Source organism: Engystomops pustulosus, chromosome 5 (genome assembly GCF_040894005.1).
Source record: "Engystomops pustulosus chromosome 5, aEngPut4.maternal, whole genome shotgun sequence".
NCBI lineage: Eukaryota > Metazoa > Chordata > Amphibia > Anura > Leptodactylidae > Engystomops > Engystomops pustulosus.
The window spans coordinates 30,823,711-30,849,122 of record NC_092415.1 but is presented as its reverse complement, the minus strand read 5'-3'; the positions used below and the strand labels follow the sequence as shown (position 1 = coordinate 30,849,122).

The window sequence follows — 25,412 nt, the reverse complement described above, 5'->3', positions numbered from 1 at the left end:
AACAATCAGTGACAAGTATGGAAGGACTATGATGCATATTAGAATCTGGAGGTATGAAGTAGATAATGAATCGTGTGCCATTTAATACTGTATGAAGCGGAAATCGCAATCTAAGCGTCACTTCCGGTATCGGCTACAGAAAAGGTGTAGCAATATGGCGGGCTTGTGTGAAACGAAGAGCTGGGGGAGCAACATGGCTGCCGTGTCTAGCAGGAGAGGCAAGATGGCTGCCGCATTAAGTAGTGCGCATGCGTGGAGGACACCAGCTGGCTAGGATCGAATGCAAAGAGCTATACAGTATAGGAAAAAAAAGGGGGGATGAATTAGTAAATGGGGTATAAACACACGTGGAGATCCCCTGCCACGTTGAGCTGATTCCTTTTTTTTCTAAATTTATTTACAGACAGAGCTGACAGTTTGCAGAAGGACATGCACCCTCGGCATCTTTAGCTAAACCTGGGGAAGGGTAATTAATTGAAGGTATTCTGGAAAAGATTTATTGCATTTTTTTTTATTAAAGGAAATCTACCATTTGTTTTCATGCATTATGAACCAAACATACCTTGAGAATGCTGTAGCTACACTGATGCAGAAACATATCTTGTTTAATCCCTGAATTAAGTGGAATTGCGGAAAAAACAAGTATAAAATTATGATAATGAGGCTCTGTCGCTCCTGTGGCTGCCCCGGCGCTTCTCCACTTACCCTAATTGTACACTGCTGCAGAGAATGATGTAATGATAAATCTTATAATACCAATAAATAATAATTCCTTTATTTATATAGCTGCACAGAGCTTGCCAAATCGGTCCCTGTCCCCAATGGGGCTCACAGTCTAATTAACCTACCAGTATGTTTTTGGAGTGTGGCAGGAAACCCACGCAAACACACAGAGAACATACAAACTCTTTGCAGATGTTGAACCGGATGGGACATGAACCCAGGACCCCAGCGCTGCATGGCTGTAGTGCTAACCACTGAGCCACCACACATCACTGTGTTGTTCATCACAGGCAGAAGTTATCAATCACTACACCATACCCCAGCTGCTGTGTATGAGTCATCCAGCTCAGGTTGATAAGTCCTGTCTGGACAGTTCAGGAAGCCATGTTTAGTGTTTGTGTAGGCAACCTGCATGCAACCAAGCTTTCCCAAGTTTTTTTGCGCAAAACCACTCAATAATAATAAAACTGTGCTTTCAAGTTAAAGTATGACATGTCATGAAAAAAACAAGTAAAAAAAAAGTAAAGCTGTCCCAAAGGTATCGTCATTTATGCAAGAATTGCAGAACAGAACTACAAAAGCCTTGCTCCTGAACGGGTTAAAAATATTTTTTTTTAAAAAATCTAGAGTTGGCTTTAAAATCCAGCATGATAAACCAGCGACACTTAGGCTATATACACATGACCGTACAGGGGGCGCATATACAGCCGACATATATACGTCCACCATAGATGGCAATGGACGAACCGCTCCGTACAGGAGCAGTACTGTCCCGTAGCCAGGAGAATGATAAGACATGTCCTGTCTTTCTCTGGAATACGGCGCCGTGTGCCATACATCGCTATGGAGAGGGGCGGGGGTGAGCAGCCCTCCTCCTCTCCCCGGTGCTGACATGTGCCTGCCATGCTATGGTACGGTGGGCACACGTCGTGTGAATGTAGCCTTACTCATAGATCCAAGGCCCCCATTCTTCTAAAATCAACTAAAATTATACTAATGATCCTGAAGGGCTCTGGAGGTGTCACCAGAGCCCCACCATGTTCTTGCTTCACAGACTGTTACACAGGCAGCGGAAGGGGGGTAGTACTGAGGGAGCAGTGTAACAGATATAATGCATATAAGAAGATAGGTCCAGGTACCAGGACTGTGGTTATCTGTAAGTGCCCCTGGATTATCACGCTGGATTTTGATGGTAGAAACATTTGTATACAATTTGCAGTATAAATTATACTGTATAAATAATTAGTACTAATACCATTGACCCAGACCTCTATATAAACAACATATTTATTACAAAATATTGTACATTATACAAAATATTATAACAATATACTTTCTGCCGGTCACTGCACTGCTACTCCGAAGATATCACTTTGTCTCTTGTTGAAACACTGGTATGAACATAGTAAGATCTTCACCGGTAAGAGATGTAGATTGTGCGAGGTCTTCATTCTCTGTTGATATGGGGAAATAAGATTACACTGAACAGGAGACATTTACTTATCAATAAATCTTTACACAGAGGTGACAGCAGTGTGAAGGTCACACGGAGCTGTAGTATTACCTGTTGTGACGCTTCTAGCTATGGATTCTACACAGTAGACAATGTATCACAATAACAGAAGAAACTAGACTCTTATCTAAGATGGAAAGTTATGTGAAGATTCTTAGATAGATCATAAACCAACACTACCACCTATTCCAAGGACTGCTGTGACTCCCTATACTGCAGCGTGCAGAGCATTGACTCTAAGGAATCACCAAGCTCTCCATCTATGTGTAATTATACTGACTGAATATTCGGTCACATTTGTTTGACTCAAAAACACAATATACAATATTAAAAAAAAAGAAAATTGTAAATTGGAGAAAAATGCTTCTTTCTCCTCTAATCTGGCTCCATAGCTTTTCCCTCCTTCCTCAACTGGAAGAATCTCTGAGGAATTATATGTTACATAAGAGACCACGGCTGTCTGCCCATAATCATTGGCTCAGTTCACACTGAGAGCGTTCCGTTCACTTTCCGATCCCAATGACATGAAGGTACGGAACGTTTCCGTTATTAATAGAGGGGGAAAAAAAGGTGTAGGCTTCTGCAATATTTTTTCCGCTATTTGATCACAGAATGGGGAATGGAACTGAACACAGGTGTGAACTTTGCCTAAGTATGAAATTTAAAGGGGTTGTCCACTTTCAGCAAATAATTGATATAGTTTGTGTAAGGAAAATTCCTCACAGTTTTCTACATCTCTGCTTGCTGTCCTTCTATAGAAAGCTCCTATGTTTATTTCCAGTGGATAAAGATCTGTCCATGGTCATGTGATGTCACACAGGTGCATAAGCCGTTATTATCGCACAGCTCTGATAACTGTCTATGATAATAATGCACCTGTGTGACATCACATGACTATGGACAGATCTTTATCCACTGGAAATAAACATAGCAGATTTCTATAGCAGGACAGTAAGTAGAGATCTAAAAATAACCATGAGGAATTGATACAGAAAGTATACTGGACAATTGTATAACTTTTGACTATACAAACAATATCAATTATTTGCTGACAGTGGACAACCCCTTTAAGCTCAGAAGTCTAACTGCAACAAAAGAGTGTAAAAGCTTAAAAAGTAACAGTGATTTATTTTTGCTAATTTTGAAGGATCAGGATATTGATGGCCTAGTCATGGTAAACCTTTTAGAGACCGAGTGCCCAAATTCCACCCCAGTAACCCCATTGCCCAAATTGCCACCACAGCAATTTAAGCAGTAACCTATTGTTCCTGCTCTGCTACAGCTTTTAACTCTATCAGCAACCTAAGAAAACCAATACAATTGAAAGAAGGAAGGGAAATCCAGATTATCATTGTATGGGATGTGGGGATTGGATCAGGAGCTTCCATGGTAGTCTGAGCTTCTCCGCACCTTCTCACTCTTCCTGTTGTCCTGGACAGACCAGGATGTGCTGAGTTCAGCGTTATTGTAAAGTAACACGTCCTTGTCTGCCTGGAGCTAAAGGAGTAGGCCCTGAGTCCTGTCTGGTGAATGCTATACTAGGGGAAGAGCATGTGTGCCCACAGAGAGGGCTCTGAGGGACACCTTCGGCACCCGTGCCATAGGTCCCATTGGTAATGGTCCATTGGATAGAGGTCCTACTGGAAAACATTCAGCTATTGCTGTCAGTCTTTAGAGATCCATTAAACAGTTACACATTTGTGTGAGCAATGCTCCATCTAACTCCTTTTTCTTTATTTTTTGTGCTGCTGGGTGTTTTCTATTAGAAATACAGGGCATGTTTGTCAAAATCTCTTATGGAAAACACCAACATTGGATTTTGACATGTAACTTCTCTATGTGAACTCTGGATGAGACCGTTCCCATTACCTGCACTATCATGTACCACCTCATGCCTAGGACGCCCCACACATCGTTACAGGGTTTATTACCTTTTTCACATCCACAAACCTCACACACTCCAGCCACATATCCAGGAACCACGTTCCGCACAAGGCGCATGCGTTCCTATTGCCGAGCAGTCTTCTAGCCTCCGGATGAGATTTGATTTGATCGTGTAATAAGGAGCTTCCATTGTGGAGATGACTTAAAATATTTCTTGCTGCGATTTCCTGAAGGATAATGATAATCCAGGCGGTAAAGTCATTACAGTGCAATAATACAAGAGGAAATGGAAATGGCGAAAGATTCTAACAATGTGTGGTAAAGATGGAGAGGTTTGGTAATAAAAGATGAACGCCTCATGCTTTTATGTTCTTCTGTTACATAAAATTTCTCTTTTTATGAGGCACTTTACAGCATAGAGTAAAGTTCATAACTACAAGTCCATAGAAACGCTAAAGCAACTCTGCCCCAGTGTATCCTCAAGACGCCTCAGGCTCTGCACTTGATAAGGTACAGTGGGTATGTTACGGGCAGACAGGAGACAGAAAGACGGACACACTGTGACTCATAAAGCTGAACCCTCCAAACAGTCCCTGCCTACTTGCTCTTAACCACCCTAGGCGGTGGCCAGTAACTGGGCGACAGTCCCTGCTTGCTCTTAGTGATAAAAACAGACATGGACAAGAGAAACAAATAAGAAAAGTCACCAGAGCAGAGTCAAAAATGAAGATGACAACAAAGTGGCAAATTGCTAGACAAAAGGGATTACCAGGAAGAAAGGCCAAGGGGTCATAAGATTCCAGATATAAGCAGACAGAAGACACACAAGCTTAGTCAAGCGTGAACTATAGCAAGCACTGAGGAGCAATGCCCAGGACCTTCTATGTAATTTCCGAAATCTGGTTCCAAAGCTGATGGGATAAAGATTCTGTCCATCACAGAATATTAACTGCTAGTGAACCAGAAGAAGCCTTCTGGGTGTGATGCATGATTAGTCAATACTGCTAAGAAGAGACAGAACTGGTAAATCAATGCATCCCCAAGCCACACTTTGTTTACAGAGAATGATGCCGGCACTGATATTACAGTTTATGGCAAAAATGTGTCTTTTTTTTTTTCAAGGGGTTGGCCACTATCACAAAACTTTAACAGGGTAAGTACAAGACCTTAATAGGGTCACACATATGGTGCTTATACCGGTAACGTTTCTGTAGAGGCGCCAAGAAAGCCAGCAGGACACCTGACATCACAGGGTTTCCTGCTGCAGAAGGATCACAAGACCCGTTGGTCTTGGCGGCTTTACATAAACTTTATCAATGTTAGTACTATACTAACCTTGGAAAAGTACTGTGATTTGTTTTTTCATCCTCAATGCAGAATTTATTGCAACTGATAAATGTGATGGATACTTACCTAATACAAAGCTGGATCTCCATACCAGGACGACAAGTGTACAACTAGCACTGGTCCCTAAATCTTCACTATACCTACATCCAAGACATAAAAATATGTATTCCCCAGTATAAAGCCTCCACAGGTCCAGCATGTGTGTGCTGCATTCTAATCAGTGTTAAAGGGGTTTTCCCGTGAAAGAAAGTTCTCAAATTTCAATCCCCTAGTGATGTTTACACAATAAAGATCATTTTAACCCCTTTACTCAGTTTTATTACTATTTTAGCTCCTATCACTCAGTGATGGTCAGTGTAAGATTCCAGAGTGTGGGCGGGGACTCTCTAAGCAGACACTTAATGATCCCTCTGTGCTATGAGATGCTGTGTGCTGACAATGTGCTTAAATCATGAGGGTACAAGGTTTATCTACACTTTCATTTAGCTTCTGAACTAATCAATGGCTACATCATCACCAGCTTCTCCCTAGCTTACCAGTTGTGCCTTTACCTTGTACGCCCCCTGCCAGGGAAAGTGGGCACAGTACACCTTGCTGTATTACACAGGCCCATGGTGTACAAGGAAACTGTGTCCCAAATAATTGCAATGGAGGGCAAAGCCTGTAATGGCAGCTGTGAAGAGGGAAGTGCATGACTTTTTGGGATGTCTCTATAGTGATGATGCCCCTCAATAACATGTTGTGCTCATTTACAGTATATACATCCTACAAATAAACAGGATTTGGGGATTCTGATTGTCTTCTTTATTTGTCTGCTGAGACTGTGGCTACATTCCTACCTTTAGGGACAATACTTCTTCATCCTGAATGGCGGACACAGGTTCCTTTAGGAGCAGGGGGTTTTCTTCGCAGTACAGTTCTTGTAAAGGGATTTCATGAAGCTGTAAAAACCCACAAACATAAAGAGACTAAGGTACAGCAGATTATAATGCACCCAAGGCCAAAATCCTAAAGCGCCCATTGTGTCACAGTATAAAATGTGTACTGCTCTATAACAAACAGGTCCTCAGTGACGTCATACAGCACAATGGCTGATTGTGTGGATCTCTAAAAGGGATGTTTTCATACCTTGATTGGCTATTATTTCTGGGTGAACTGGTATCTGAACTGGGTCTGACTGGAGAATACCAGCAAGTGCTACAATTGTTATTTCATTGGTAAGTCAATGGTAAGTGAATAGCTGCATTCATGTAAGATCTTCGTAGGATATTTCCCTACACAGCACGCCTAATTGTCATACACCCCCACACCATTCATTGCAATGCTGCAGTACTAGAGCACAGCACATGGAGGGAGGGTGTAAGGGGACAGTGAAGACCCTTCAATCAAGACCCCTTAATACTTACTCTGGATGGAAAAGCTTGTATTTGATTTCCAGCAACATCCAGAATCTTCAGGTTTCCCAACCTGCAAAGCCCCTAATGTATGAAAACATAGATATTAGAGTATAAAGGAATCCCTGAGTGAGAAAAACATCTTATATTAGACCTACATCCACATACATACTCAGCTAGGCCGAGTGTACATGTGATCTCAATTTGGAATGACTTTTTTTCCATGAACACAAAGGATCTGGTATGTTAAAGTAAAAATGTCCAGCTCTCTCTTAAAGGGGATTTCCATGATCACCACCTTTATCCTCATAGACTGTAAGCTCTTGTGAGCAGAGTCCTCATCCTCATAGACTGTAAGCTCTTGTGTCACCCCCTCATCCTCATAGACTGTAAGCTCCTGTGTCACCCCCCTCCTCCTCATAGACTGTAAGCTCTTGTGTCACCCACTCATCCTCATAGACTGTAAGCTCTTGTGTCACCCCCTCATCCTCATAAACTGTAATCTCTTGTGTCACCCCCTCATCCTCATAGACTGTAAGCTTTTGTGTCACACCCTCATCCTCATAGACTGTAAGCTCTGGTGTCAGCCCCTCATCCTCATAGACTGTAAGCTCTTGTGTCACCCCCTCATCCTCATAGCCTGTAAGCTCTTGTGTCACCCCCTCATCCTCATAGAATGTAAGCTCTTGTGTCACCCCTCATCCTCATAGACTGTAAGCTCTTGTGTTATCCTCTCATCCTCATAGACTGTAAGCTCTTGTGTCACCCCCTCATCCTCATAGACTGTAAGCTCTTGTGTCACACCCTCATCCTCATAGACTGTAAGCTCTTGTATCACCCCCTCATCCTCATAGACTGTAAGCTCTTGTGTCACCCCCTCATCCTCATAGACTGTAAGTTCTTGTGTCCCCCCTCATCCTCATAGACTGTAAGCTCTTGTGTCACCCCCTCATCCTCGTAGACTGAAAGCTCTTGTGTCACCCCTCATCCTCATAGACTGTAAGATCTTGTGTCACCCCTCATCCTCACAGACTGTAAGCTCTTGTGTAACCCCCTCATTCTCATAGACTGTAAGCTCTTGTGTCACCCCCTCATCCTCGTAGACTGTAAGCTCTTGTGTCACCCCCTCATCAGCATAGACTGTAAGCTCTTGTGTCACCATCATCCTCATAGACTGTAAGCTCTTGTGTCACCCCCTCATCCTCATAGACTGTGAGCTCTTGTGTCCCCCCTTCATCCTCATAGACTGTGAGCTCTTGTGTCACCCCCTCAGCCTCATAGACTGTAAGCTCTTGTGTCACCCCCTCAGCCTCATAGACTGTAAGCTCTTGTGTCACCCCCTCATCCTCATAGACTGTAAGCTCTTGTGTCACCCCCTCATCCTCATAGACTGTAAGCTCTTGTTTCCCCCCCTTCATCCTCATAGACTGTGAGCTCTTGTGTCACCCCCTCAGCCTCATAGACTGTAAGCTCTTGTGTCACCCCCTCAGCCTCATAGACTGTAAGCTCTTGTGTCAACCCCTCATCCTCATAGACTGTAAGCTCTTGTGAGCAGGGCCCTCACTCCTATTATTCCATATGACTGCTTGTACTCTAATGTAATATTATATTTGTATATGTTCCCTATGAGATGTAAAGCGCTACGGAATATGATGGCGCTGTATAAATAAAGATTATTGTTATGAAAATGGAAAAGCCCTGGCGGCTGCTCGAGGTCCTGTTTATTCTGTATCAGGCCAGCGCTCTCCTGGAAGTTCTGGGGTTCATAGGACCAACTTCATTGAGTGGCCTCCTAAGGCATGGGATATCTCTACCAGAAGCAGCGCAGGAATCTTGTCTAGTCTTGGTCCTTTTTTTTTTATTTTCAACCCCAGTCCTAGGATGGGGTTTTGATATACATGCTGAGGAGAGTCAGTGCACCCCTCGGAAAATGCACCCCATGACTACTACTTACACCCAGCAAGCAGATCCTACAACACTCAGACAGCCATCCCATTGTGGAACCATCACAGAGAATGGAGTCAGGACAACAGCTCTGTACAAGTGAATGGAAGCTTATATGTAGTAACACGGCTCATCCACTGCACAGAAAACACAGCTGTTCTTCCAGCCCTGCTCTCTCCACTAATTCCACTAAAGTGGAATATCCCTTTAAAGGGCTTTTTCCACAAACAACATTTATTCTCTATCTACTGAATAAATGTCTGATCTTCTGGTACCAACAACAATTTGCAGAATGGGGAACCACAAGTCCCTATTTGTTGCCCCTGTTATGCCACCCCATAGCAGTCCTGTGCTCCAAGGACCTGAATGGGACTTCTGCATGGCTCATAGAATGAGTTTCATGGAGCAGCTAAGGGGGACTTGCGTTCCCCATTTCTGCTGGTCATGGGGAGTCAGACATTCAGGATTTTTCTCTTATTCTATGGACAATGGATAAATGTTAGGAGAAACCCCTTTAAGCACCATCCCTTTTCCACCAAGACACACACAAGGGGAACAGTATTGCAACATCTCCCACCAGGGCCTAGCCTTTTCTTGTGGTCCTGGAGGCAGCCGGAGCCTAGAATACCGGAGTCGCTGGTGATTGCGGCTTTGGGCACAATGCGGTCACAGTGCTTGGTATGGGGACCAGAGGGCCAGAAAAAAGGAGGGAGAAGCTGATGCAATGGTTTCTTCCTGGGGCAAACCCTGAGGAGTCTGTAGTTCCTGGGTGATGGATTCGAAAGCCTGTGGTGGTAACAGCCTTTTCCAGGGATCAGATGGAGGCACTGGTGTACAAATCAACTTACAGTTCTTTATTGAACAGAAGGTGACAGCCATTCCAGATGGGGACCTCTGCTCTGGGGTTTAAGTCTCCTGACTTGTCCTGAGTTATCAGGCAGCGGCCTGAAATACCTCTTCTTCCTGGTAGTGGGTCTGGAGAGCAGCTCTGCAGCTCTCACCCAGCAGGGGTTTATATACTCCCTTGGTCAGGTGGTAGCACCTCTCTAATCAGGTACTAGATTGCCTCAAAGTATCACAAGAAACATCATTGGACAATAACATCTGGCATTATTAACTGTTGCCTTACCAGGCAGTGGCTACAGCTGCAATTACAAAGTTCTCCAGTACTTAGAGACGTCCCAGAGAGGTGATCAGTCTCCCTAACAGCTCCTGACATGGAGAGGGTGCTATTTGCAACTGTTGCCTATGCGTTGGCAGGGGTGTTGCAGTATGCTCACTCAATAGTTTTCAATAATTCCCGGTACGTTCCTCACCTCTGGAAGGCCAATCAGATTGTTCCGATACACGCGCAGCTCCTTCAGGTTCCTCAGTAGGAAGATCGGCTCCGGCAGCGCCTCCAGCTGGTTATTTCCAAGGTGCAGCTCACAAAGATTTTGCAGGACACACAACTCCTTGGGGATGTCTCGGAGGCAGTTGTGGTTGAGACTGAGCTTTTCAAGACACTGGAGCCTGCAGGAATCACATTGATGGTCAGAGCTGCTGGTTATTACTACATAAGATATAACATGACCTCCAAATACATGCAAAACATGAAAAGTGCATGCTCCATGGCTGCCACATACACAAGATAACATAACAGGGGGCAACACTGATGCAGATAAGAGGGACTCTATCAGCTCCATGGTCACTGGGGGAACACAACTTCATAGGTGCTTGATGGTGAAAGGTGCACTGGACTTTGTGGCCACACCCATTGTGCACCAGAATATTAATTTCCATATACAAAAAGTTTTCTCTTATACACAGATCAGCTACAGTACAGGGCCATAAGTTTAGTTTATATGTGACCCAGGAGTTGATAGACCGGGCCACACCATTTCCTTCATTATTCAGTCAAGGCACGACCTCCTATACAAGTACAAATGGCCAATTTGGTAGCTTAACGTGTATAATTTGTATAGGCATATCATCAAATGTGCGCTTGAAATTTGGAAGACTGCCCAAAGGCGGAAACCTATACCAAATCAGAAAACATGCACACTTGGCCAAACCCAGCTTGCATGTGAATGGGATAGTATGGAGGATTTACTGTTGGCCTGGCAGTTATTGCAAGTGTATGGCCACCTTGACCTTAAAGGGGGTTGTACCAAGTTTTAATGTTATCCCCGATCTAAGTGGATAACAATCTAATTGTTGGGGGTCGACTGTTGGATTAAATACTATGGGAATGTCAAATATTTCCAAGCACAGCGCTCAGATATCTGTTACACCCATGCAGTGTCTATGAGAGTGCTGGAGATACCTGAGCACTATTCTCTGCACTTTCTGGTGCTCCTATAGTATTGAATAGAGAGGTCCGACTGTTGGATTAAATACTATGGGAATGTCAAAAATTTCCAAGCACAGTGCTCAGAAATCTCTTGTACACCCATTCACTGTCTATGGGAGTGCTGGAGATACCTGAGCACTACTCTCAGCAATTTCTGGTGCTCCCATAGTATTGAATAGAGAAGCAGGACACATGTTCCACCTCCCACCCCATCAACTAGTGAAACAGGACCCTGTTCTCGTGATCGTGGGGGTCCCCACATTCGCACGCCCTTTGTTATAGCTTGGTACAACCCCTTTAATGAATTCATTGTAGAAGAAGATCATAATAATCACAATGCATACATTACCTTGTAGATTACAGGGATTAGCCTGAGTCACAAAAATAGAAAAAACAACATTTCTGTGCCAATGTCTATACATGATGTACAAAAATAGTAGTACACAAAGTGACATAATCAAGACAAAAATACAATGGATGCCATTTGAGGACATCTCCAGGACAATGCATAGGAGGTATTAGGGTTAATGTCTGCTGAACATCTGGGTGTACATGTGTTATTATATAAGGGCTGCGCCTAGAGGTTACACTGCTGCTACCTGTCCCGGTCATCTAGGTGTGTCATTTATGTTACAACCACTTTAACTAAGGCAAAGTTCACAGTGAAATAAATAGCTTTTTTCTTCCAGAAACTGCAACACATCTATTTATAGCTCAGAATAACCTACGCTTCTATAAAACTGTGCTTTTTTTTGGTCATTTTTCTGATGTGGAGACTGCACTTTCTAGTAGTCTCTGTCTGTGAATTTGCATTCCTCTCCATACAGATGTATGGAGACCTAGCTGCTGTGACTCACTGCTCCCCCTCCCTTCTCCATAGAACCTGTAATCTGACACCTCACTGGATTTCTACCATCAAAATCCATCCTGATAAACCAGGGACTCTTACTCATAGAACCAGGCACCGGGACTGTGGTAATCATCTTTGTTATGTTTATTATCCATGACCAACTTTCTAAAATAAACATCTAAAATTTTGCTAATGAGATATAAGGGCTATGGTAACATCCCCTATAGCCCTTCTGTCTCATTAGCATAATTTTAAAACTTGATTTTAAAAGGAAGGAGGCCATGGATAAAAAAAACTATAAGAAGATCGCCAGAGTCACAGTGCAGTGCCTTCACAGGCTGTTACACTGTGCAAGAGCATGTCTCACCTTGCTCCCTCAGCACTTCTCCCCGATCTCTGCCTGCTGTAATCTCACACAGTAGGAAGGGAAAGTGCTACTACACAGTGTAACAGCCTATGAAGCTACAGCATGGAGGGGCTCTGGTAACATCAGGGTAGATTTCCTTGATAATAGAATACTATAGGGGCATGTATCACAGTTTTTGGAAGGAAATATTTATTTTTTCCTCATCATGGAAAAATAAACTTGAGTTACTTGGATTCTATGAGGGAAAGGGCTCTACACAGTGTGATAACGTCCTTGTTGATGTATTCCAGGTAACCCCTCTAGCTATTGTAAGGCTAATCACATTCTATGCATCACTTATGCACCATATTACGCCGGCAGCTCTACTATGGGCTCTGCACATTCTATTAATTCTGCAAAACCTTTATACTTAAAATAACATTCAGAGATCAAGTGCAATGATCCCTGCACTAGAGCAAAACATTCAGGCAGCGGGTCAGCGATAAGAACGTATGCTGCATACAGCGGCAAGGTCACACTGTTCTCTTCCGAAAACTTATTTACTCAGGTAGTGCCCTGTTTTGAATAAGAGTGTATGCGGACACTAGAAACGCATAGGCGAAGCCAGGTTACCACCATCTGTCATAGCTCGCTGATGACTTAAGATACAGGCGGTTCCGTGCATTTTAAGCTGTATTGCTACACGCATTATTCCAATAAAAGAAGAAGTTTTAACTACTCACCTGGGTCAAGCGCTGGATTCATTTCCTGTTTCACAAGTGCCCTGTTATAGCTATAGTACTTACATGTGAGCAGGGGGACATCCATTGCCCACCTGTAAAACTGCACATACAGCATATACAAATTACACTGTATAATGGTTATACAGCTATTCTTATGTGTTATAGAGCAGGAGGAGCTGAGCAGATTGTACATAGTGTCCTATCTGCACGCAGCATGTTATAGAGCAGAAGAAGCTCAGCAGATTGTACATAGTGTCCTATCTGCAGGCAGCATGTTATAGAACAGAAGAAGCTGAGCAGATTGTACATAGTGTCCTATCTGCACGCAGCATGTTATAGAGCAGAAGAAGCTCAGCAGATTGTACATAGTGTCCTATCTGCAGGCTGCATGTTATAGAGCAGAAGAAGCTCAGCAGATTGTACATAGTGTCCTATCTGCAGGCAGCATGTTATAGAGCAGGATGAGCCGAGAAGATTGTACATAGTGTCCTATCTGCAGGCAGCATGTCATAGAGCAGGAAGAACTCAGCACATTGAACATAGTGTCCTATCTGCAAGCAGCATGTTATACAGCCAAAGGGGAATATTCATCAGGTGCCTCTGAGCCATGTCAGAAGTGTAGAAGCACTGAAATAATCGCAAGAGGCCAGAGCATCTTGATTTATCGCGCTACAAAAATGCAGCAGCGGGGCTCTCATATGCCGACGCACGAGCGTCAGTGTATGAAGAATATCCCCCAAGGAGTCTGAACAGATTGTCCATAATGTCAGTAGGCAGCATGTAATAGAGCAGGAGAAGCTGTTCAGATTGTACACAGTGACAGTTTTGTTGGAAAACATTTCAGTACAACTTGTATTTTATTAATTCATCTCTGCTTAAAAATATAAAACAAAAGAACCTACTGAATTAACTGCATCTTCCATGTACCACACTTCCTTTCATATAACGTAGGTAAATATTAAGTAAAGGAGGTTTTCCCACCATATACACTTATCCTCTCTTCCACACGTTAACAGCTAATCGATGAGGGTCAGTGAAGTTCTGGAAGATGTGGTTCCGCATTCTTCTTGAAACCCCAACTATTATGGGGATGAGTGTATATAGAGGACAGCTCCTCTGTCAACCATTCACTTACTTACTTTTCAATTTCCCCAGGAATTTTCTCAATTAGATTGTTGTTCAGATTTAATGATTTCAGATTTTTCAATCCGTCTAGGAAACAAAAAACAAATTGTGAATGATCCCTTTATTAAATCAATTTTTATTTTCTACAGATTTAGGGAATTTAAATTTCTTATTTGTTTCAGCACTTTCTATAACTTTATTTCGCATTACCTAGCTCCCTGCCAGCAGTGTGTGTTGAGTCCCGGGAAAAAGGCAGCTGCAGTTGCCTGTGTGTGTGTGCCCATGTCTCCTCACATATATTCTTCCTCTCCTCCTCTGCCTGCTCAATGCACATAGCAAGAGGAGAGAGGGAACTGGATGAGTATGGAGGAGAGGAGACCAAGGTTCAGGTACACAGGCTCCCCTGAGACCACCACATGCTGCTGACAAGAAGTTCCTTTAAGGCTGATTTACCATATCAATAAAAATCCTAATACCAGGCAGTTTCCGGGTTACGTACAAGATAGGTTCCATAGGTTTGTTGTTAAGTTGAATTTGTATATTTTATAATTCTAGTTCCAGAAAAAAAAATTCTGCCCCAGTGACATTTTGGAGTTTAAAATTTTTTTGCTGTAATTGAACCAAGGATTATCAATAAAGCTTCATTACAGACACCTTACAGCTGATCATTGCAGTCTGGGACTATAGTAACATCCAGATACTTCACCAGAGGTCACAAGGGGCAGAGGGGGCCTGTCTTTAAAGGAAACCTACCACTTCTGAAGGTAGGTATGAGATGTAAACACCGAGCACCAGCTCAGGGTGAGCTGGTGCCGGTGCTTAGTTTCGTTAGTGTTAAAACCGCGGTATCGCGGTTTTAACACTTTTTAAACTTTATAGCATAAACTGCTTCGGCGCTGCGTGCGCACGATCGTGCGCGCGCCTACATAGGAAATGCCGCAGGCGTCTGCTATAAAGTTTAAAAAGTGTTAAAACCGCGATACCGCGGTTTTAACACTAACGAAACTAAACACCGGCACCAGCTCACCCTGAGTTGGTGCTCGGTGTTTACAGCTTACACCTACCATTTGAAATGGTAGGTTTCCTTTAACTAGGGGTCGTCGGGTCCTCAAGTAGGGGACCGCCTGTAGACCTGACACAATAAATACCTTCAGGATTCTGTCACAGGATAATCTCCTACCGCTTGGATGAACTGGTTAATCCCGTTTACAGTTTGGCATCATCACAAACCCTTGTGCCAGACACTTATATAAAGTTCTTATTCCCAATTTACGTCTCTCCTCGCCTGCGGTAAGAGACATAATCTCATTGCCTCATTTAACCCATAAGATCCACTCATCAGGCCCTGCAGTCAGTATCCTGAAGATCCCATGAAGTAGTAATAGAGAACCAGAGCCGCCACGTTCCACCAGTGATGAGGAACCGTACAGCCACGGCTGAGGGCACCAACTCCTGAGGAGGACTCTCAGCCCCGGCTACTTATGTGACATAACGTCAAAGAATCTGTTCCGATTTCTGCAGATTCTGCTCATAGATATAAAGTTACTTCTATATGTTTGTTTTAATTTCCATTAATGTAAGAATTAACTTAAATTAGACAAGCGATGGCTACAAGTTGTGAAAATGATCTTTTATGTCATTTGTCATTTGTAAAAGAGCCCCAAGGGATGTAAAGTTTCTATGAAATGTCAAGCTCTCCATGCCTTCCCCAATCTTCTATGATGCCTCTCTTTACCCCTTGCTCAGTGAAGCCCCTTCTTGACATCAGAGTAATTGTGAACCACGAATGTCATTTTTAGCTGGTGACAGGTTCAAATAGCCTATGTTATCCTGATTTTAAAAATACCTTTGTCAGCATGCTGAATACTGCCCCTACTTTATAAAACTTTATTTGACATTACCTGGCTCCATGTCATGAGTCGCAAGGGGGGAGGAGGCAGCTGAAGCATGTGCAGCCTGTGCCTCTGTCCTTCCTCTTTCCCCTCTTCCTGTCATGTGCATTGAGCAGGCAAGGTAGGGGGGGGATGGTGCGGAAGAGAGGAAGAAAGCATGGAGAGACACAGGTGGAGCTGCCTCCCAGGACTCACCACATGCTGCTGGCAGGGAGCCACGTAATGTGAAATACCATTTGGACCCATTGGAAGGGATGCATGATTAGGAAGGTTTCTTTCAACAGGTTTTTGTCTTAGAAGCTTTTTGTACATCAGATTAATCATAGAGGCTTAGGGGAAGATTTCTCATATGGCAGCGTATGCGTATCTCCACCACCCCGGCACCACTGGATACACCAAGAGTTTCTGGCTTTCTGATGTATGTGGCAGTTGATGTGTGCGGCAGTTGATGCGTGCGGCAGTTGATGCGTGCGGCAGTTGATGCGTGCGGCAGTTGATGCGTGCGGCAGTTGATGCAGGTGATGCGTGCGGCAGGTGATGCGTGCGGCAGGTGGCACCTATGCCATGCCATGTCTAATGTAGAATTGTGTTGTAGCCTGCAAATTTTCAGTCAAGAATGCCCCACGCGACCCACTTCGGACTGCGATGCCTCACTTCTGCCCGCGCCCCCCTTGGTGTGGACTTATAAAAAGGGGGTTTTAATCGCAATGCCTGTTGGTTTGCAGGGCATCGTAACTATCTCACGCCAGAAAAGTTCACTAAGAGGGATCTGGAGCAAATTCTTGCCTAGGCTTAGGTAGGTTAAAGTGGAAAGTGGAGTAGGATGGAAAGTGGAGTAGGATGGCAAATGTTGCAAATTTTTGCCCAGATTGGCAGAATATTTTGTGAGACATTTGTACGTCAGAAAACTGACGTTACTACAATGATAAATTCTCTTAGACTTCTTCTGTACAAGCAAGACTAGGACATGCTCTACCCATAATGGAGCAAACACATGGCCCATTAAAAAAACAGACATGTGAATTGATCCGTAATGCATTTAGTGCTGTCCGTTGAAAAAACTGATTACACTTTTTACTATCCTAGGTACAAGTCCTAAGGCTGGCGGTACATGGTCTGTGAAAAACGGAACGTGTGCTGACCGGATTTCACAGACCGAGTAGTGCGGACAGCAGAGGAGGGGACTCTGAGCATCATAGGCAGTTTATTGGGAAGAGGGACTCCTTGTATCATATATCACTATGATGCTTGGATTCCCGTCTACTGCACTGTGCTCAGTGCGTGACATCCGGTCCTGCCTGACACTTTATATACAAGTCCCACCCTCCAAAGATATACGGGGGGATCAGTTAGTGAAGTCATACGATATCTGTCCCAATACTTACCACATACACAAGATGGGATCTCAGTTATCCTATTACCAAACATGTGCAATACCTCCAAGGAGTGTAGATGCTTCAGCTCTTCTGGAACCTCTGCAAACTGGTTGTTTCCTAAGTGTAAAACTGTGAGCTGTAAAATAGAGAATATTGTTAATAATAAATAAGGTTAAAAAAAAAATGTAAAATTGTAAGAACCAAAATTATTTAGGATTTATTTCAGGATCGGAATATAAGATCCGTGGGGGGCCATGGCCAGGTGTTTGGAGGGACTGTAGCACTGTTGTGCCCCATCCACCTATACTTGTAGTAATAGCCACGTTGTGTACCGCAGCTCAGTATAATGTAAGTACAGACAGGACACCAGCTAAGGTACAAAGTGAAAAGTGTGTGGTAAGCCTTTCTGCCTTCTCTGGGCATTTGCATTACAATATAATTGTGTGTTATAACTTACATTGCACCCTGACAGAATCATCTGTGTAGTCCCAGTGGTTGGGTTTTGATTTGGATACATTTAAAAAAACAAGTGGCTTATCTGTGCTGCAGACTCCTCAGCCTCCACCTTTGTGCTCCTTTACAGCTCCTCCCTCCCCCACTGATGTCAGCTCACCAGACTGTGAGATAGTGATGGGAAGTCCGGCTCTTCTTTGTAAGTTAGCTCATTAGGCTCCGCTCACTAAGAAGACCCGGCTCTTCTGGCTCCTGAACGGATCCCTATTAAATATATAATAGCGAGCCACAAGCCAGTCAGTCACCAGGCCAGTCAGTTTAGTGAGCTGGTTCTTTGTGCCGGCTCATTTCCGAACGACCCATCACTACTGTGAAATCTGTTCCTGTGAAGGAGCAGAAAGGTGGGAGCTGAATGCTGAGGAGTCTGCAGCACGGACAAGTCACATGTTGTTTTTTGAAATGCATCCAAACCAAAAATCATCCATAGAACTAAACAGAGTCAGGGTGTAAGGTAAGTTATAACACACAATTATATTGTAATGCAAATACTGCAGGTGTGATTGGTTTCTACAACCTGTCCTTAGTGAAAATGAGGTCCCTGGTGACAGGTTCCCATTAAGGACATCCGAGAGGTCCGGACAGGCGGAACTCTCTACCCACTGTGAACTTCGGATAATTCACTTTAGTCCCAGGCTGCGATGATGGTGTCTGTAATTAAGTTTTATTGATAATTCTTGTTCCCATGACAGCACAACATTTTGAAAATCCAATTGTCACTGGGACAACAAAAAATTTCCTCTGCTGTTACAGTTATACAATACTGAGACAGGCGTACACCACCAATATGTAAATAGAAATTGTATAAGGGAAACATTTTTAAAGAGTTTTCAAGTGGAGTATTAATTACACTCACACCTTTCCCTCTTCCCCTGATCCTCTTATACAATTACACAATGTACCAGTTACAGTTAGAACTTACATACAAATTCAACTTAAGACAAACCTAGAGAAGCTGGGGACTGCTTATATATATCCTAAAGGGCTCTGTGATCCCATTCCCAGCCAAAGGGGACGTATATACCACGTATATACGTCGGCTGTATATACATCCCCCAGCGTCGATGTGAATGTAGCGGCTGTGTTCAGGAGGCTGCGAGGTGGATTCTACCATACATGATGATACATGTGGTTCTGCATGGAGCTCTGGGGTAGTCACCTGCTACCAGTGACACCTGCATCTATTATTTAGCTCCCCCTTATAGAATGGCCGGTGTCTCACATTGCACAGCGCCGTCACGTCTCCCGGCAGCTGGCTCAGCGCGTTATTCCTCAGGTGCAGGGCAGTCAGCTGGGTGAGGCTGCCCACCGCCCCCGGTACCCGCTGCAGTCTTCTGCCATTCAGGTTCAGGCTCCTGGCTCTGCCCCGGATCGCCCGCAGCACCAGCACGTCTGCCATGAGCGCGGCGCCCGGGAATCAAACAGTTAAGATGAAGAAAGACGCGGTACAGTTACCATGACAGCGACGTTGACGTAGAAACAAAGCGGCCATCTTAAGTACTGGCAAAACCTTCTCTGGCTCAATGTAATGGGATACCCGAGGCCCCGCCCCCTCCTCTGTAATTTCAACACGCCCTGTGAGCGAGCCGCACACTGATTGGACGAGCTGCAGGAGTATAGGACTCCTAATTGGTTGCTCTAACGCCCGGCGCTGATTGGTAATGCTTTGACTGTGACTCCGCCCTTTCCGTTTGGTCGCATTGACAGGGAAGATGGCGGCGCCCTTGGCTCGGGTGTCAGTGTGGCCGGTGACCGGGAGGACGCTCAGTACTGCGGGTAAGGAGGCAGAGGCTGAGCGGCCATGAGGGCAGGAAACATCCATCACTCGTGATACCGGTCACCACTGCTGAGAAACCAGGGACATTACTCATAGATCCAGGCACCGTGACTGTGGTAATCTTCTTATGTTTGTTATCCATCTCCTCTTTCTAAAAGCAACTTTGAAAATAATGCTTATGAGTCTGAAGGGGTTTACCATAGTCCCTCCGTGCTGTAGCTTAACAGGTTATTACACTCTCTCCCTCTCAGCACTTCCCCCTCCCTCTGCCTTTTGTAATATCAATGCAGCAGAGGAAGTTTCAGCACACAGTTGGAGGGGGGGGGGGGGGGTTGTGGTTTCCTGCACTGTGTAACAGCCTGTGAATCTGAAGCATGGAGTGACTCTGGTAACACAACCCCCCCCCCCCCCCTCCTTCTGGCTTACTAGCGTGACTTATAAAGTTGATTTTGGAAGGAAGGAGGCCCTGTATAAGAAATATAAGAAGATTACCACAGTCACGGTGACTGGATCTACGAGTAAGTGCCCCTGGTTTATCATGATGCTTTATGATAGTAGATTTTGTTTAAAATGATTGCCAGGAAATATAAAAAATTCAGGAGTAGAGCCAAGCGCACTTGATGTCTGCGATCCAGACGTAATGCTGGTTTGGTGGGCGAACATAACCACGGCTATGATTGGTCAGGAGGGGGGGGGCCGTGTGAACAAGAAACACACTGATGACAAACGGACCACAAAACAAACCTTTGTTTGTTGTCCAAGAACAGCACAGTCAGTCTTATGATGCCATTGGGGCTTCATGGTGTCATGTGACTGGAGACTGAAGACATCCAGCACCCTCAGTCACTGCTGGGTATTCTGAGTTACCAAATGTCGCCTGTCATTGGAACTCTGGGTCACATGGTCTCCCCCGCCTGATATTTAACTAATTATTGAATCCTGTAACCAAACCAGGGTGCACTGAGTTGCCAAATGATGTTGGCTCATCTTTTATCTGGCAGTTTGTGACTGAGGGGGCCGGATGTCTTCAGTAAAGAAGCATAAATCCAGCCTGCAGTCACATGATACAATAATTCAGCAACTTTCAGAAGGAGGTCGTTATCAGACGCTTATGGATAAGAGCTGTGTAGGGCTTCCTATGTTTAGTATTATACTGTGTACATGTTATAGATCTGGCATTTAGTGATGATTGTTATCTCCTCAGCTGCTCTGTGCCGACGAGCCGCTCCTTTGGGCCCCCTTCCTAATGACCAGTTTCGGGATAAGGACTTGGACTCCTTGAAGAAGTATCGCAGCTTTAACAGGTATTATAGACAAGCCGACAAGGAGAGCAAGAAGACTGGAAACTGGTGGAGGTCGTACAGACAGTTCTTGTACCCTACTAAAGGTAAAGAGTCTGCCTCTGCCCATGCACCTCGTGTACCTGGCTGGGATATAGGAACAGGCCTTAGCCTAAAAGTCATCCATGCTACAGTGATGGGAGTAGTAGTGTAATAATGGTTAGTGCTACAAGCGACGTCATATTCCATAGATCACTGGGGAATAAATACAAATAAGACATTACAGACTGATAACCTGGTCAGATGGAACGATGGGAGTGAGGATCCTGCTCACAAGAGCTTACATTCTATGAGAAGGACAAGAAGGTCCTACATGTGCAACATGGAAGTGATGAGTGATGCTGAACTCTTCTTATATGGAGGATGTTTTTCAAAAACATTTTCTAAAAACTAGTGCGATTTATAATGGAACTTCTCCAGGAACCGAGTGTCTATCAGTCGTATCCTCCTTCTTCTCTTCCTATTTTCTAAAACGTAACATGGATAAAACGAAGCTTATAATCTTTCCTCCACCTAACACATCCCTCCCACCTGACCTAACCGTCACAATTCATGGCTCCGCACTCTTCCCCGGTCCCCAAAGTCCGCTACCTTGGAGCCACCTTTTACTCTGCTTTATTCTTTAAGCCTCACATCCAGGCCCTTACTACAACCTGCCGCCTGCTTCTCAAGAACATCTCTCGCATTCGACCCTTCCTCAAGCCAGTGTCTACTAAACTACTAGTCCATGCCCTCATCATCTCCGGCTCGGACTACTGCAACATTCTTCTCGGCGGTCTCCCAGCTAACTCCCTAACATTTCCAATCTATCCTAAACTCTGCTGCCCGGCTAATCCATGTGTCTCCTCATTTCTCCTCTGCATCTTCTCTCTGCCAGAGTCTCCACTGGTTCTCCATTGCACAGCAAATTCAGTATAAAATACTAACCATATTAAGCCACATTATTCCACAAAATGTGTCAGAATGTCCCCCACCTTCCAAACCTTAAAAACCATAACCTAAACACCCATCTGTGTACCGAAGAAGACAGAAATTTTCCAGAAATGTGTTAAGTTTTCAAAGCTTTTCTTTCTCCAGCATGAAACATGTGAATACAGCTTGTGTCGCTATATGTGCTGTATTGGCATTTGAAATTATTAGAGAATAAAGCTTTGAAAATTATTAACTCTGTGCTGGATGATTTTGTCTTTCTTTTGGTAAGCAGATGGATATTCTGGAGTCAGCAGCCATCCCCGCATAGTGCCGGCGTCCCCTCCATGTGATCCATCTATTGAGGAGAGGGGTAAGCTGTAGCGGATCTTTATACTGTATGGACTACAAGTGACCACCCATGTTTTTAGGATACATCATGCAGTGACCCCACTGCTCTGCTCCTTTAAAGGAATCCTACCATTCGGAATACACAGGGGTACCTTTCTATCTACTAATCCTTTCACTTCCTAAACTTTTACCATAACTAACTAAAAGGCAGTGTCGGGATTAGTAGATACCCTGCGGTAGATACCATTCTATTCCTGATGGTAGGTTGGCATCTCCATGTCATGTATGTGAAGCACCCACTGAATGTACAGGACCATGGAATTAATGGGTCTCTATAAATAAACATTGGTAATAAATTAGAGTCATTATTTCAGCCCCCGGTCCAATCCTTATGGACAGATGTCAGTTTTCGGGTCTGTTGGATCTAGACTTTCCCCTGTACACCCTTGTGTAACATGATTGTCGGAGCGCCAGGGGTATTCACATCCAGTTAATATTCCAGTTTTTCTTCCTCTTGTAGATGAAGACGTGCAGAAGGTGGACATCGGCTTCCCCTATTTTTCCTCTTCTGTGTCCCAGAGACTTAAAGCCCAGAAGGAAGTGCTGAAAGCAAATCATAAAAATCCTGAGCTAGAAAAAGCTGCGCGGCACCGCACATGTATGACATCCGGTTTGGTGTTTTCCCTTTTGCCTTTTCTTTGTCCTAGGGCTAGGTCATTCTTGTGCTGTTTGATTTTCATTTTCACCCAAAATGTTTGACCCCATTAAAGGATTATACCAAATGAGCACGACTTGTACAGACCATCCCTCTATGATTGGTGGCGTCAAGGCTTATCAAGGGGCTCCTGGCCACCCCATTGTAGAGCTCCCTAACATAACTATTCAAGTGTAATAGGGCGGCTGCACAGGTGGATAGAAACTTATTTGGGTTGTGTATGAAACCATCTAGATGAATCTTCTTTTTTCCTGTACCCTTTTGAATGCTCTGCTATTAGCATGTATAGCTGTGTGTGTGTGTCTCTCCATGACGGTGACATATAGTGTATTGTCTCTTCCTAGTGCTAATTCCTTTGGATGAAGTCCGATCAGAATGGGAAGTGACATGGGGCCCCAATCACATACAGAGAGTAGCGGAGCACTATGGGGTGTTCAAAGATCTTTTCGGAGAAGCCATGTTTGTTCCCAGGGTGCCGTTAAGAATCCATTACAACACAGGAGAGGATGCGGTGATGCCTGTTTACTATGGGAACGTTGTTACTCCTACGGAGGTCAGCTTAAATCTCGTTCTCTAGTACCAGACTCCTATCATGGAGAAGGAGCTGACCTGTGGTTTCTCTGTTGTAGGCTGCAGCTGCCCCCATGGTCTCATTTGAGGCAGAAGAAGGTTCCCTGTGGACCCTACTACTGACAAATCCAGGTTTGTGGTACTGTCATATATACTTTTAGGATTTTGATTTTTTTTTAAAGACTTTAATGGGAATGATGACATTTCTCTAATTCATTCCCCTGTTATACATGTAGATGGCCACTTGAGGGAGACAGACTCTGAATATGTGCACTGGCTGGTGTGAGTATCCGCCTCCCCCTTGTATGTTGTCCTGGCATTGTGCACAGTTGCTTCTACTCTCTCCTTGTGTTCTGATCTCCTCTAGAGGTAACATCCCCGGTAATCAGGTATTATCCGGAGACGAGGTGTGTCACTACTTCCCAGCATTCCCTGCTAAAGGCACAGGATACCATCGATACATATACATCCTATTCAAGCAAGAGGGACGCATTGATTTCAAGGACGAGCTGCGCCCCAACCCCTGGTAAAATCTTTAGTTTTGTTTTTGGGAACTTTTATGTATTTTATCTGATGCACTGATAGTTGTTCATCTCTTACAGCCACAGCCTAAAATTAAGGACATTTAAGACGTTGGATTTCTACAGAAAGTACGAGGACAGGATCACCCCGGCCGGCCTGGCTTTCTTCCAATGCGCTTGGGATGACAGTGTCACCAGTGTCTTCCACAATGTCCTGAGTGAGTGCACATATAAAGTCACACTTCTGCCCTGCGCCACCGTAGAGTCTGATCTTTGTTTTCCCAAAATGGCCAAACTCCTACTTTAAGGCCACCTGCAGATTAACATGTTCTACCCTTGGTAATGGACCCGTGTGCTGGTTTGATCCCACAGACTGAACACTTTGCACAGGACGGGCGTCTTTGCATCATACAAAAATACTCCATATGCTGACTGGTGTCGGTGCTGTGGTTCTGCCAGAAGAGACTCCTTGCATCATATCTCTTTATGATGCAAAGACTCCTGAGTACTGCACTGTAGGATGTGGCCAGCATTGGGGTCTGTTTCCAAAGGTTGATCAGAAGGCCAGGACTGGGGAAAACATAGTCATGAGAGACCACAGCATGATCAAAGAGGGGGCTCAGAGGCACTTTTTCTGATGTTATGATTGGGGTCTATAGAGGCGCCCTGTGCATTAAAGTAAAAAAGGAACTGATTCTCATGAATGGTGAGGGCCACGCACAAGCCCTGTGGTTGGGTGATTAGTTGCTGTCTTAGAAAAATTGCAGAATTTTCTCTTCTCCTAGATATGAAGGAACCCATCTTTGAACACCAGTTCCCCCCAGTTTATCATCCACCACAAAAGAAATTTCCTCATCTTCAGCCTTTAAGATATTTGGACAGATACCGGGACTCTGATGAGCTGACCTATGGCATTTACTAACACAAGGAGACAGAGCAAAGGTGGTTTTACCTTCATGCAACCAGAGATGGGACCTGAATGATGGACGCCCTGAGCTCAGGTCACCCTGGGCCACCATCATGCATCGTATGCAGCTGTAATGTCTTCTCATAGAATGAAGATGTATAAGGACATGTACTGGTCACTCACCATGAAGCAAGGAAATCGTCTGCCATGGGATTAATCGGATGGTTTTGTAATAAAAAAAGTAAAAGTTTGCCTTCCTCAGTTGTGTGTTATTTGTCACTGTATAGGAGAATACAACATTATATTGAACAGTAAACTTCAGATTTTCTGACTAGAAAATAAC

The 25,412-nt window shown here is 44.2% G+C and overlaps 2 protein-coding genes across 3 annotated transcripts; one reads left to right on the top strand and one right to left on the bottom strand.

Annotated features, from left to right (window-relative positions):
* Positions 1–1,992: 1,992 nt before the first annotated feature.
* On the bottom strand, positions 1,993–19,448 carry LRRC69 (leucine rich repeat containing 69). 2 transcript variants are annotated; one of them, XM_072151516.1, is made up of 8 exons: positions 19,202–19,448; positions 17,479–17,605; positions 14,216–14,288; positions 10,122–10,317; positions 6,874–6,945; positions 6,307–6,408; positions 4,187–4,347; positions 1,993–2,177 (listed from the first exon to the last, which is right to left on the bottom strand). In XM_072151516.1, the coding sequence occupies exons 1-8, from the start codon at positions 19,376–19,378 to the stop codon at positions 2,171–2,173; spliced, it is 915 nt and encodes a 304-aa protein (XP_072007617.1). In that variant the 5' UTR covers positions 19,379–19,448; the 3' UTR covers positions 1,993–2,170. The 2 variants fall into 2 exon arrangements, with proteins under 2 accessions (XP_072007617.1, XP_072007616.1); XM_072151515.1 differs by having other exon boundaries at positions 4,168–4,347; positions 19,202–19,447.
* A 155-nt stretch (positions 19,449–19,603) lies between these two features.
* On the top strand, positions 19,604–25,330 carry MRPL38 (mitochondrial ribosomal protein L38). The gene is made up of 9 exons (XM_072151514.1): positions 19,604–19,755; positions 20,961–21,143; positions 22,877–23,014; positions 23,416–23,624; positions 23,701–23,773; positions 23,878–23,923; positions 24,009–24,167; positions 24,244–24,380; positions 24,948–25,330. Exons 1-9 carry the CDS (start codon positions 19,692–19,694, stop codon positions 25,082–25,084), a joined length of 1,146 nt encoding a protein of 381 aa, XP_072007615.1. The 5' UTR covers positions 19,604–19,691; the 3' UTR covers positions 25,085–25,330.
* The last annotated feature ends 82 nt before the right edge of the window (positions 25,331–25,412 follow it).